The following is a 14,365-nucleotide window of genomic DNA, read 5'->3' as shown; positions in this document are numbered from 1 at the left end:
AATACACCAAAAGCCATCTTGCACACATTGCATCGGAGATAGTTTTCAATTAATTCAAGGCCTTGTAGTCCGAGATTCATTTAGTAAACTTAGTACTGTATCTCAATTCCCGTAAAATTTCACAATAACCAAAAGTTCAAGGATTTAGGAAATACTACATTGAAACTTATGAAAAAAATGTATCATCTGTGTGTTTACAATTATTTCCCTGTTGTATTTGAAATGACTGTCATATATTGTTGCAATCTATTTCTTCACGATCAACCAGTCTTTGGAATTGCATTAATTAATTAATTAAATTTGATTACAGAGATTGCATAGATTCTAACAGGTGAAACCACACAAAATTAACAGAGTTAATTGCAGAGAGTTTATTGGTGCCTTTGTGCTGAATGCTTTTAGCCATTTCTGTCTCTTTTATGATGTACATAAGGTTGAGGTTGGTACCAGAGTGGGGACAGAGAAGGAGAGAAAGACTTGAATTTATCTAAAATAAAAACAGAAAATGATGGAAATACTCAGGTCAGGAACTGTTTGAGGTGTTTCAGATCGATGATCTTTTGGGGAGAGCTGCTGGGAATTTGGGGAGAATGAAATAAGATTCATGTAAGTGGATGCTTGATGGTTGGTGTGGACTCGATGGGGTAGTATGACTCAATGACTATGACCTTTCATCAGAACTGGGAAAAGTTAGAAAGGAAACAACTTCTGAGTTGCATAGAAAGGAGGAGGGTTAAGGAGAGCGAATGGGAAGGTCTGTGGTAGGACGGAGACCAGGAAAGAGTGAATGTTACAGGTATTGTTATTGGTTTATTATTGTCACTTGTACCGAGGTACAGTGAAAAATTTGTCTTGCATACTGTTCATACAGATCAATTCGTTACACAGTGCAGATACATTGAGTTAGTACAGAGTGCATTGAGGTAGTACAGGTAAAAACAATAACAGAATACAGAGTAAAGTGTCACAGCTATAGGGAAGTGCATTGCAGGTGCAATAAGGTGCAAGTTCATAACAAGGTAGATTGTGAGGTCAAGAGTCCACCTCATCGTGTAAGGGAACCGTTCAATAGTCTTATCACAGTGGGATAGAAGCTGTCCTTGAGCCTGGTGGTATGTGCCCTCAGGCTCCTGTATCTTTTGCCTGATGGGAGAGGAGAGAAGAGAGAATGACCCGGGTGGGTGGGGTCTTTGATTATGCTGGCTGCTTCACCAAGGCAGCAAGAGGTACAGACAGAGTCCATGAAAGGGAGGCTGGTCCACAGAGGCTGAGCTGTGTCCACAACTCTCTGCAGTTTCTTGCGGTCCTGGGCAGAGCAGTTGCCGTACCAAGCCGTGGTGTGGTGCTGACTAAAAGAAGATGGTAAATGCTGGTCAGTTACAACAGGGAGATCTAGAGAAGGTGTAAGGAAGAGGAGACAAATTAAATCTGAAATTAGCAGAAGAGAGAAGAAAACGATGTTGGAAATATGAGATACAAGACTCGAATGGCTGATTATCTGCAATTGTTGAAGTCACTGTTGAACCTTGAAGGAGCGGAAGGTAACTGTACTGCCACACCCCATGTTTTAATTGGATGAAGGATGAGGCTCAAAGGGGTAAATAGTCCACATGAGTTCCACTATTCCCTTGCACCTGTCATCGGCCATCATGTACTGAATAATTATAGCATTCAGTTCTCTCCCTGTTGCTCTGCTGATACTTGGGAAATTTCTGATTGTTAGCCTACAGTACCTCAAGATGACAACAAAAATGAAGTGCTCAGTTTTTGATGTAACTGTGCAGCTACACGGTCAACTCTGTCCACTTTACAATCATCATTTGGGTGGCACAGTGGTGCAGCTGCCATCTCACAGCTCCAGTGATCCAGCTTCAATTCAGGGAGCATGTGCAAATTCCACACAGACAGCACTGGTGGTCAGGATTGAACCAGGATCACTGGAGATGTGTAGCAGCAGCTCTGCTGGCTGTGCCACTGTGCCACACCTTTGTTCGCTGGATGTGGAAGTTGCTGCCAATGTCACCATTCATTGTCCACCCCTAATTGTCCCTGAGCTGAGGAGAGAGCTTAGACTGAACCTGGAGTCACATACAGTCCAAACCAGATAAGATCAGCTAACTTCTTCCTTGGAAAGATGTTAGTGAATCAGATGGGTTTTACAATAAGAAAAAAAACACCATGGTGTCATCCTTAACATCACAGAGGCTATTTTTATTTTGAAGTACCAGATTTATTTAAATATTAGAATTTAAATTCCTCAGCTGATGAGATAAGATTCAACCTCATGTCTCAGGATCAATGGTCCAGACTCTGGCTTCAAGAGTTAACCACTTTGCTGAGGTTCTAATGTCACTTGTAAGTCAACTTGGAATGAATTTCTTGGCAGAGCAGTTTGTAATAGGGACAAAACTGATTAGAGGATTAACTAGCATAGAAATCTGTCCTTACCCCAAAAGTAAATTATAATCAGAATGAATCAGAAGAGGATCTACCAAGGGACTGAAGAAAATATATATTGCGTACATCCAGAATATAAGTTTAGCTCATTGAAACATTTAAGATTCAGGAAGGATTTGACAATGTAGTTGCTAGAAGGTTATTTCCCTTGGCTGGATAGTTGAGAATTTAGGGGCATAGGGTGAGTGGTCAGACATTTAGGATTGAATATGGAAAATCTTCTTTATGCAGATGAGTGTAGGTCTTTGGAATTCTCTACCACGGAGGACAATGGATGTTCTGACATTGAGTATATTCAAGGCTGAGATTGCTGGACTTTTAAAGGAAACCAAGACAATGGGGATCAGGAGGGAAAGTGGACAAGAAGCAAAAGATTGGCTGTGATCTTATTGAATGGTGGAGTGAACTTGAGGGTGGGATAGCCTGTTCTTGCTTCTGTCTCTTATGACAGAGTGAGAGGCCAGACCGTTCACTCCTTGTGCATGGCTACTGAATTTACGGGAGGCACCTTGAGGGCAAGTTATCCCTTTGCCACCGTGGTCGAAAGATAGATGGTATTGGAATAACAAAGGTACCACTAGAAGCAAGAAGGTGATCTGCTTGAAATGGCTAAAGTATTATCACATTCTTGTTTGTTAATGGCATTCTGTAAAATGCCTAAAGGAATTCAGTAGTCACAGCTTCACTGCAAAAATAACTTCACATGTTCTTGGTGAGAGATTGCTGGCTTCACAAGTTGATGATGTTGACTGCTCCACATTGAGAGCTAGAGGAGGTGGAGATGGAAGAGCCATTTTGATATATATTATATCAAGCAAAGGCTTAGTACTGGAGCCATCCCATCCAACCGGGAAGCTGCTAATAGCAAGTCACCTGGCTCCCTCAGGTTCCTCTACCAGTTGTCCAGCACAGTGTAGGATGGCCATTGAATAATCATTTTTATATTTAAAAGGAGACAACTTTAGAACAAGTGATAAAAAATCTTGTATAAGGAAAGACATTCCATTGGTGTTGAGACTTGGCTTTCACTGGTTTTTTAAATTGGTTCTCCTTCAGTTCCTACACAAGACACGGTTGAGTAGTTTGATTTCTTGAAGCCTGAATTTCTTCGGCACACCAAGTCCGCACCGACCATCAACCACCCACTTACATTAATCCTACACCAATCCCATTTATTCTCCTCACATTCCCATTAATTCAGTGGTTCACTGGAGAACAGATGAGGCTGCTATTAACCATGCCTGCCACTCAGAAGACAAGTCAAGGATGGAGCAGTAACAAGTTGTTGTAGCTTGATTTCATTCATAGAATTTCTGAAATGAGAATGGAATGAAATTGAGGATAATTAGTCAGAGCTGTGGACTCGTGATCTGATACGGCTCAGAATTTTATTTTCCTTATGAGGTAAAAAGTGGCTATTTGGTCCCTCAAGTCTGTACCAGCTCACAGACCAAACACAATCCCTTACTAATTTTTTCATATAACCCATTTTCCCCACATGCTCATCAACTGCCCCCTCTACCTCTCACTACCTCTCACCGCTACACTAGGAGCAAATTACAGAAGCCAATTAACCTACCGACCTTTGGGATGTGGGAGGAGTTCGGAGTATCCCGCGTGGTCGCGTGCAAACTGCACACTGACAGCAGCCGAGGTTAGGATTGAACCTGGATCTCAGTCCTGTTTGTGCACTCTCAGGACCTGGTCCTTTCCCACAGAGAGTGTGGGACAATCTGAGGAAAAATCACTCCAGGTCTCTCTGAGAGATAACTGTCATTTTTGGGACTATTTTTCAGGATCATTTAATTAAGAAACGTGGTGATTAGAAAGGAAATAAGGTCTCAATTCTATTTGTTGGGGGAGAAAACTGAAAAAAAAATCAATTGGCTTGTAATGATTTGTAATTTATTCCAGTTTCATTGTCAACTCCCAACCACAGTTGCCTTGAGTTTCCCCGAGCTTGCTGTGATAAATTACATTTGGATCCAACAGTCACGACTTTTAATTAACAGAATTCGCACATGGCTAGTAATGGGACAAATCATTCTGTGAAATATGGTGGCTTTGGCAGTCACACAGGCACTCAGCAAGCAGAGTGTTGTAGTTGCCATGGAGAGCTCCTGATTGAAAGGTGCAGCCTGGGTTCCTGAACCTTGTCTGCACTATAATTAGAGAGTTCTCCTTTTGTTAAGCTTCTTGGAGTCATTAGAAACCAAGAAATCAATCCCTAGTGCCCGTTGTTTGGAGAATGCTGCATCGTTGATATGAGGCCACGGCTGTATGCTTGGAGATCTTGGCCATACATCGAGCTATCTCTTTCCCTCCCCACACTGCATCCCAAAGATTGAGAAACCATCAGCATGGTGATAAGATGCTGTCCCTGTTAATTGGCCAGCCGGTTAATCTGCCGTCAGGGGAAAGTGATAGCCACTATATGTTACAGAGAGATAAATCAGCTTGCAAATCATATGATTTAAATGTCAAAGTCCTGCTATCCAACACAGTGTGACTTGCCTTCTATTAGATCTGGAAATGATGTTGTCCGGAAGGTCCTTCGTAAGTCAAGAATGAGGCGCAAATCTTATGGTTACAGCCGTTTTATTAGATGTTCATCCTAGTCCAGGTCAGACAGGGTCAGCCTGCACCAACAAGGAACATAACAGTAACAGTGACGAGAAATAACTGGACTGTAACTATAACAGAGGAATGTGTGCACATGCTCCCCTTTTATACTGCAAAACCAATCGGACCAGTCCCAGGTAAGAAACCTGTAATCAGTGACTGATTCACACTTCAGCTCTGCAGGCAAAGAAACAACAGAAATATACAACCAAATAAACTACAAGTTACTAGAAGTTTACAGACAAAGAGGTGATTATACAAACATATAAGCAAGTGTAAAGGAAGCTAAAACTACAAGGAAAAACACAATAAAAACAACAATCTGGACCCTGATCCAACACTGCATTTGGCTCCCTGCATCTCTAGCACTCCCTTTCCTTAAGATGCTGCTTAAAATTTATGGTTATGACCAAGCTTTTGATCATCTGTGCTGATTCCTCCTTAATGTTAGAAATGTATTTGTTAATATTTATTCATTGTTCGGATATTGGAATCACTGGCGAGGTCAATAATTATTGCCTCACCCTAGTTGTCCTCGAGAGGGAGGGGTGTGTCACTTTCTTGAACCGCTACAGTCTTTCTGGTGAAAGTACTTCCACAATGTCTCTGATGGGGAGTTCCAGTCAGCAATGAAAGATCAGCAATATGTTTCCAAGACAGGATCGTGTGGGGCTTGGAGCAGAACCTCCAAGTTGTGTTATTCCCCTGTGCCTGCTAGTACAGTTTGGGAGGTGCTGTTAGAGTAGCCTGGTAACTGCGGTGCATTTTGTAGATGGTAGACACTGCAGTTACTGTGTGCCAGTGGTCAAGGGCATTAGTCTTTGGGTACCACTCTAGTGTGCTTTGTCCGAGATGGTATTGAATGAGAGTTGTCAGAGTTGTGCTCAACCAAGCAAGCAGAGAGTTTTCCATCCACGTACAGACTTGTGCCTTGTAGATGGTGGTAAAGCATTGGGGTGTCAGGAGGTGAAGCACTCGCCACAGGATAGCCAGCTTCTGGCCTGCTCGTAGCCACGTTGTAACTTGTCCAATTGAGGTTCTGGTCAATATCAACGTACCCCCACCCTTCCCCATCCAGGTTTCAGCTGCCCTTTGCGTGAAACACGACTTCTCTCCTGAATGGCTTGTCTCTGGTTTCAAGATTATGTCCAGTGATCATCATTTTCAAACTATTGAACTAAAACAAAATGAGTTGGGTTTCAAGATGCTTTATGTAATGGCAGTGAAGTAGGAAGAGGTGCGGGTTCCCTTCCACCCCCGTTCCCTTCCAGTTAGCGTTAACCACATGTAGAACAAGCATGTTTGCATGTGCTTAACCTGTTCTATCAAAAGCAGTTGAACTTAAAAGTCCTGAATAACCCTGCATGCACCCTGTGTTTGGTGGATACTGTTACCTGGTTTGAGGAGACCTCCTTGTCAGTGGCTAACAGAGGTAGGTTGTCAGAGTATTGGTCTGTCACAGACGGTCGTAGAATCGTACAGCACAGAAACAGGCCCTTTGGCCCACCATGCTTCTGCCAACCGTCAAGTACCTGTCTGATTTGTAATTTGCAGTCGGGTCCATTGAATCTGGATTTTGTCTGTCTGCTGTCTCACATTTCAAGCCCATCTGCAGAAAAAAGAAATGAACTTGCATGAACGTAGCACCTTTTACAATCTTGGTGCAATCCAAATTCTTTGTAGCCAATGAAAGTTGTACAGTGGGCATGTCCAGCAGGTGATTTTTGGACAGCAAGATCCTACAAATAACAATGAAGTAAATAACAGGGTGGTACAGCACTGCCTCAAAACTGCAGTAAGGTGGGTTTCTCGTGTGGTGAGAGCCATGTGTTGATTTAATCCCTTTCTCCTCTATTTATCCCAGTGCTCCTTTTTGCCTAAATTCTCCATTTACATTGAGACAAAATATGAAGACAACAATGGATGCAACGATAACGTGAGTCCTTGTGTATTAAACCACACTGGATCTATATCCACTCCGAGCTTGCCTTTGTTTGTACGTTTGTAATGTTGGGTGCTCTTCAGTCCGTGTACACTGTGACTGTGTTCCTGTAAAGTTCCAGGGTTCCTAAGTTAACAAGGACAAAGGCTTCACTCTCTGTGCCACATCTGTAGCTGGATCTCCTGTTCCAGTTCCTCTTCCTGGTACCAGGACAAGTATCAAATCCTGCGATAGCTGAAAGACTCCCAGTGCTGGATTTCACCCAGACAGCCTGACTGGAACAGAGTGCCGAGGGATACTTATTGTCCGTCCCTCCCCTGCTGCCCAGGGCGGTGGGGGAGATGGTGACAGAGGAGGGTGGGGAGAAGGTTAAGGTGTTGGAACCCCACTTGTTACTCAGTTCCAAAAATGTCAGATCTTGAAGCCACTAATTTGACAGTGGGTGAGGTACTTAAAATCTACCATCCTGTTGACTGCATCTTTGTTCCGTCATCTATCATCTCCCCAGGTCCCCTCTCCATGACTTTACCCACCTGCCCCTACCCCCTGCTTCCCAGTCTATTACCATCCAGAGCCAACTGCCACTTGCAACTCATTTTCGTTGGATAACCAACCAGTAGCCACAGAAAAGGAGGTAAACTCCTCATGGTGACTGATCATCAGTGGAGAGGGGGATACCATTGGGTGTAGGTAGCAATCCATCTATTACGAATTGTAGAACCTCGGAGTCAGAGAAAGGTCACAGCACAGAAGAAGGCCATTCAGCCAACTGAGACTATACCAGGTCTAAGTTAGAACAGTGCACTCCCTTACCCCCGCCTCAAATATTTATCCAGTTCCCTTGTGAATGCTATGTTTGAATTAGCCTCTCCTACTGCTCTCCTCCCCCAGCAGTATGTTCCAGACCCAAATCAATTGCTGAATAAAAATGTTTTTTCTCAAATCACTTTTGGTTTTTGCCAGTCGCCTTCATCTACGTCCTCTGAATCTCGACCTTGCACCAATGGAAACCGTTTATCTCTATCTACTCTGTCTGACCCCTTCATGGTTTTAAACCCCCTTCTCAACCTTATTTGGTCCAACGAGAGTTCCTCCAGCCAATCCACATAACTAAAGACTTCCATCCTTGGAATTGTTCCAGTAAAACTTTGTCCTGTTTACAAATTTCCAGTGATCACAGAGATGAAAAACCAGTTATCAACATACTTCTCACAGCCAATGACCACACCATTAAAACTCATCGGTAACTTTGCCTTGGGTTGAAAGAGGTGAGGGCTGACTCTGTACAGACTGGGAGGATCCATGGAAGCTTATCCGAGAGCAGGTTTGGGAATGATGTGTTGTGGCCATGGTGAGCGTGCTTAGTCACTCCCTCATTCCTTTCTCATTTCTGCAGATTTTTGACTCTGACAAAAACCACATGGATCACGAGGTGTGTTTTCTCGACATTGCCTACGATGAAATCCCAGACCGTTACTACAAGAGTTCAGAGGTGAGCTCCTTCGACCCTCTGATGTGGAGAGACAGTGGCACAGCGAAGGCAGTGTTTCCATCCTGCCTGGGTTACACGGCAATGCCCACACGACACACGCACATACATTCACTCACACTGCACACGCACATACCTGCAACATCAATACACATTCAAGCAGCACACACAGGCACATAGATCTCACAAATAACAATGAGGTAAAGACATTTGGAAGTTAGTCCCATCCAGGTTACAATATCCCGGCTCCCTTTTGTATGCTTGTGCTGCTCCAAGTCCTTCAGCTGCCTGTTTATCAGCTTCTCGCCTTCACTTGCCTGTGTATATGAGTGTTTGGGTTGACTCTCCCTTGCTCTTTGTGCTCACAGGTTCCCCCTACCTTCTGAAGGAGTGCTGTTCTGTTACTTCACCCTGAGTGGCTGGTTAAGATGCTGTCAAATGGCAGCGATGATTTACACAAACGTATGAATTAAGGGCCAAAGTAGACCACTCGGCCCCTCAGACTTGCTCCACCATTGATTAAGATCATGGCTGATCTGACTAAATTCAGCTGCACATCCTTGCCTACCCGCAGTGACCTTTCAGCTCCTTTCATAACAAGAATTTATCTACTTCTGTCTTAAAAATGCTCAAAGACTCTGCTTCCTCCACCGTTTAAGGAAGAGAGTTTCAAAGGCTCTTTGACCCTGCAAAAGAGAAAAAAAAGAATTAATCTCATCTCTGTCTTAAAAGGGTGATGCCTTATTTACATAGAACATAGAACACTACAGCACAGTACATGCCCTTTGGCCCACAATGTTGTGCCGACATTTTATCCTGCTCTAAGATCTATCTAACCCTTCCCTCCCACATAACCCCCTATTTTTCTATCATCCATGTGTCTGTCTAAGAGTCTCGTAAATGTCCCTAATGTATCTGCCTCCACCACCTCTGCCGGCAGTGTGTTCCACGCACCCACCACTCTCTGTAAAAAAACTTACCCCTGACATCCCCCTTATACCTTCCTCCAATCATCATAAAATTATGTCCCCTCGTGTTAGCCATTGTCGCCCTGGGAAAAAGTCTCTGACTGTCCACTCGATCTCTGCCTCTTATCATCTTGTACACCTCTATCAAGTCACCTCTCATCCTCCTTCTCTCCAAAGAGAAAAGTCCTAGCTCACTCAACCTATCCTCATAAGACATGCTCTCCAATCCAGGCAACATCCTGGTAAATCTCTGCACCATCTCTAATCTTCCACATCCTTTCTATAATGAGGTGACCAGAACTGAACACAATACTCCAAGTGTGGTCTGACCAGAGTTCTATAGAGCTGCAACATCACCTCACGGTTCTTGAACTCAATACCCCGACTAATGAAGACCAACATTTTAAACAGTTGACCTCTGGTTATGGATTATCCCATGTCCACTGTGTCAATACCCCTCCGGATCTTATATATTTCAATCGTCCCCTCTCGCTTTTCTAAACTCCAGCAGATATAAGCCTAGCAGGTCCAACCTTTCCTCATGGGCCAAGGCACCCATTCCAGGTATCAGTCTAAACCTTCACTAAACTGTTTCCAACCCACTTAAATCCAAAGTTCAGTCTGTGGTGCTCAGCACATTCCTGAATCCTTTGGTCTTTGCATTGGATTTAAGCAGCCAAATAATAAGCTCTTCAAGGCAAGTACTTTTGGGTGAGGGAGGGACAATGGAATACAAGTTGCCTTGAAAGGGCTTGCATTTATGTAGCGCCTGTCAGATCCTCAGTTTAGTCCAAATTGCTGCATAGCCATTGAAGTCATTGTTAGAATGTAGGAAACGTGGCAGCCTATTTTTACACAGCAAGCGCTAACAAACAGTAATGTAAAAATGATTAAATGATTGGGGCCCCTCACCTGGATCCACCTATCATCTGCTAGTTCTTGCCCCACCCTTTCCCTCCCCTTTCTTTCAGTCCAGATGAAGGGTCTCAACCCAAAATGTCGACTGTCTATTCCCCTCCATAGCTGCTGCCTGACCTGCTGAGTTCCTCCAGCATCTTGTGTGTTGCTGTAATGATTGGTCGGAGTGTCAGGGAGAACTCTTCTTCAAAATATTAGGATCTTTTGCATTCACCTAAAAAGACAACAGGGGCTTGGTGTCATCCAAAAAGCCAACAGCTCTGATAATGAATAGATTTTATTCATAACAAAAATATGTACACTGCATAAAACTTCTGTATTCATCGTCGTTAAATGCAGTAATGTAAACTTTTAAAGAGAAAGCACAACAAACATAACACCATTGCCACTCACGTGGCCCCCTGAGGTGATACCCCTTTCATTGTTCAAGGGGCTTCCCCACCCAACTCCGCCCCTCCATGTGCAGTAGCAGAAGGAGCCTATACTGTGGTCCTTCCCCAAAGAGACTTAGCATTGGCTGCACCAAGCTTCAGTGCGTCCCTCAGCACGTACTCCTGCAGTGCCAGTCAGCAGCATTCCCTTACGGACATCTCGCTGTGCTGGAAGACCAACAGGTCTCAGGCGGACCAATGAGCGTCTTTCACCGGGTTGATGACTCCCCTGATAATGCCGCCCTCCCTAAATGCTTTAAGGAAGTGTCAACCTGGATTTTTGCACTTAAGATCCTGGAGTGGGACTTGACCCACACCCTCCTAACTCAAGAGTTGGTAGCTCTGTCCAGAGAGCCATAGCTGGTACTTTGATCCTGGTCATCAACCAGCTAATACCCAATCGATTTGCTTAATTTTTCTTAATTATTTAATTGCTGTATGTGCATGCTTGCTGAATGCAAATTACCTTCCTCATTTCCTACATTACAACAGCAACTACACTTCAATAGAAGCACTTGGGAGATGCTGAGGAAGAAGGTGCTACAGAAATGCAGGGAGGGAGAAATTCATCCAGCATTGGCTGTACTGACTTCTGCATATTTATTAGTTTACTGGATGTGGCATCATTGACAAATCCAACACTTATTGTCTATACCTAATTGCCTCTGATCTTAATGGGATTGCAGACAAGAAGATGCAACTGTGTTCAGTTCTGGTGACCTAAGAGGGATTTTCCTTCCAAGTTCTTTCTTTGTGTAGCATCATATAATGGATTTTGAATCGGACGATTTATGCATCAGCTTGTCCCTTAGTTTGGGCCCAGTTTAACCTGTCATTGAATGTCTTGTGCCAACAGGACCTTAGGTATTTTGCTTCAGTGAAGACAGGCCGGGGTCCTCTGAAGGAGGGTTGGAGGGACGAGCCCTCGCCTGTAATGTGCTCGTATAAACTCGTGACTGTCAAATTTGAAGTCTGGGGCCTTCAAACAAGAGTGGAGCAGTTCGTGCAGAAGGTGAGTGCTAATGAGAGAGGGATGTGCATGGGTAACTGATAGTGGTTGTCACTGGACTCCTTTTGATTCTGTTTTAGATGTGATTGTTTAATCGCCTTCTAGTGAATTGTTGTTTAATTATCTCTTCTACTTGTGTATAATGTCACATACCCCTGGCCTACAAGAGAATTTGTATATCTGTAAATATTATCTGTAAATATTTGTAATTCATATATTTAATAATTTATATTTTTAACAATTAAGTTTTATATATATATATATATGGAAGCATTTGTAAATATCTGTAAATATTACATGGGCTACCTGCAACCCACTCAGCAGTGATGTGGGGGTGAGGGCTGGAAATGGGAGGGGATGCTTCAGTGGGAGGGGCTAGGTCCTTAATGTGGTATTTCCAATGCATTTGCACCCAACCATTCGAGCAGCTGACCACTGCAAGCTGGAGTGGTAGTTGGAGAATTGTGCAATGATTAAAAGCATGGAAAGAAGCCATTTGGCCCATTGTGTCTGTGATGTTCTCTACCAGGACATTAACTGTGCAGTGATACCATTAGATGGTGTTAGAGATCGTTCTTACTGCCAGTCACAGCAGAGGCAACAGAGAAACCTAACAGGAAATAATACTACGGTCAGAAGAAGTCTTATTTCTTCACTTGTTATTTGATTTCCCTGTGTGTCTGGTGCTGTTAAATAACTGACCATTTTAATCTGTTCAGTTGGGAACCATTAAATCTGCCCTCTGGAAGTAAAAGATCAAAAACAAAATTGAAGCACAGTGTAGATTTACCCACTATATTGTTGAGCCTTATAGAACAGGACGACGGTAGTGTAGCAGTTAGCGGGACGCTTTACAGCACCAGTGACCCGGGTTCAATTCCGGCCACTGTCTGTAAGGAGTTTGTACGTTCTCCCTGTGTCTGCGTGGGTTTCCTCCGGGTGCTCCGGTTTCCTTCCACATTCCAAAGGTGTATGGGTTAGGAAGTTGTGGGCATGCTATGTTGGCGCCGGAAGAGTGGCGACACTTGTGGGCTGCCCCCAGAACACCCTACGCAAGAGATGCATTTCACTGTGTGTTTTGATGTATATGTGACTAATAAAGAAATCTTATATGCTCTGCTGCTCTTGGTCAAGCGAGCTTGTCCTAGCTTAGTGTTGGTAGCGAAAAATCAATTGGTGTAAATGGGTGGTGGATGGTTGGCGTGAAGTCAGTCATCCAAAAGGCCTGTTTCTATGCTGTATCTCTCAATGGTTCTATCTATGAGCCACACTGGAGACAATAGCCAATTAATTTACCAACCAACATGGCTTTGAGATTTTTAGGAAGACGGGGAGCTTAGTTCCCTCCTCCCCAAGGTTGCCCAGTGATCCTTCGGAACACACAGGATGTGACTTGAAAAGTTAGCAGAGTTCAGAGGTCACTGGAGAATGAAAGGCCCAGTCTCCAGAAATTAAAAAGCTATTTTTATACTGTGACAAAGGGCTATAACATTAAATGTGATTTTTTTTAAAAATAGAACTATCATTATGTAAATTTAACTTGTGACATCTCTTGCTGTTAAAGTAATTAATCTGTCAAAGAGGAGATAAACTCTGAGCTGAAGATAAAAATGCATTTTTATTTCCTGGCTTCAAGTACAGAGATCTCATTCAATTGGAAGGTTTAGTTACTAGAATGGACGGCTGCTCATTCAGCACAAACCAAGAGTGTCCCCTGTGAGGCTGGGACACACAGACTGATAATCTAGTAATGGTGGGCAGTTAATTCTAACTGTATAACAAGAGACTCTCAATAGTCCAATAGAAAGCTTTCAATGCAGGGTCTGATACTGAATCTGGTAAAAGTCAGTTCTTATGAATGCACTTTCCTTTTTCAAAACTCAATTCTTATCAGTGGGTGGCCAATGATTCAGTGGTGACATTTTATTTCCAAACCATGTCATGTATTAGACCAGCCAGCAGGAGGTGCATTGTATGTTCAATAATGTCTACATAAAGTTCCCTTGCCCAAACAAAACATCTTTGATCAGATTCAGGGTCATTCTCTTCAATAAAGAATCATAGAGCCTTTATAACACAGGAGGCCATTTGGCCTGTTGTGAATATGTCAGCTCTATACAGAACAATTCTGTTAGTTCCATTCCCTTGCTATTTGGCCATAGAACTGCATAGAGTCATAGGGTCATACAGCACAGAAACAGGCCCTTTGGCCCAACTGGTCCATGCTGACCAAGACACCCATCTAAGCTGATCCCATTTGCCCGCATTTGGCCTATTATCCCTCTAAACTTTTCTTATTCATGTACCTGTCCAAGTGTCTTTTAGTTGCAAACTATTTCCCTTAAAGTATCTACTCAGTTTCTATTTGAAAGTCCTGACTGATTCTGCTTTCTCCACTTTTATAGTCAGTGAGTTCTGGATCATAACCATTCTCTGCAGAAGAAAGATTTTTCCCTCACCTCTCCTCCTCACCACAGTTTATTACTTGCCCATCACTTTAAATCCAGAGACTCTTAAATATTGATTCAC

The 14,365-nt window shown here is 43.3% G+C and overlaps 1 protein-coding gene across 1 annotated transcript in view; it reads left to right on the top strand.

Annotated features, from left to right (window-relative positions):
• The window catches only part of LOC127573298 (cytoplasmic phosphatidylinositol transfer protein 1-like), a 169,034-nt gene that overhangs the window by 114,996 nt on the left and 39,673 nt on the right, over positions 1–14,365 (top strand). Inside the window, exons 5-7 of the mRNA XM_052021362.1 lie at positions 6,944–7,015; positions 8,418–8,513; positions 11,684–11,839. Of these exons, the coding sequence (XP_051877322.1) occupies positions 6,944–7,015; positions 8,418–8,513; positions 11,684–11,839 (324 nt within the window). The remainder of the gene's footprint in view (positions 1–6,943; positions 7,016–8,417; positions 8,514–11,683; positions 11,840–14,365) is intronic.

The sequence above is a fragment of the Pristis pectinata genome, chromosome 8 (assembly GCF_009764475.1).
Source record: "Pristis pectinata isolate sPriPec2 chromosome 8, sPriPec2.1.pri, whole genome shotgun sequence".
In the NCBI taxonomy this organism is placed as follows: domain Eukaryota; kingdom Metazoa; phylum Chordata; class Chondrichthyes; order Rhinopristiformes; family Pristidae; genus Pristis; species Pristis pectinata.
Note: the sequence above shows the minus strand (reverse complement) of the source record. Positions and strands in the feature narration are given on the sequence as shown.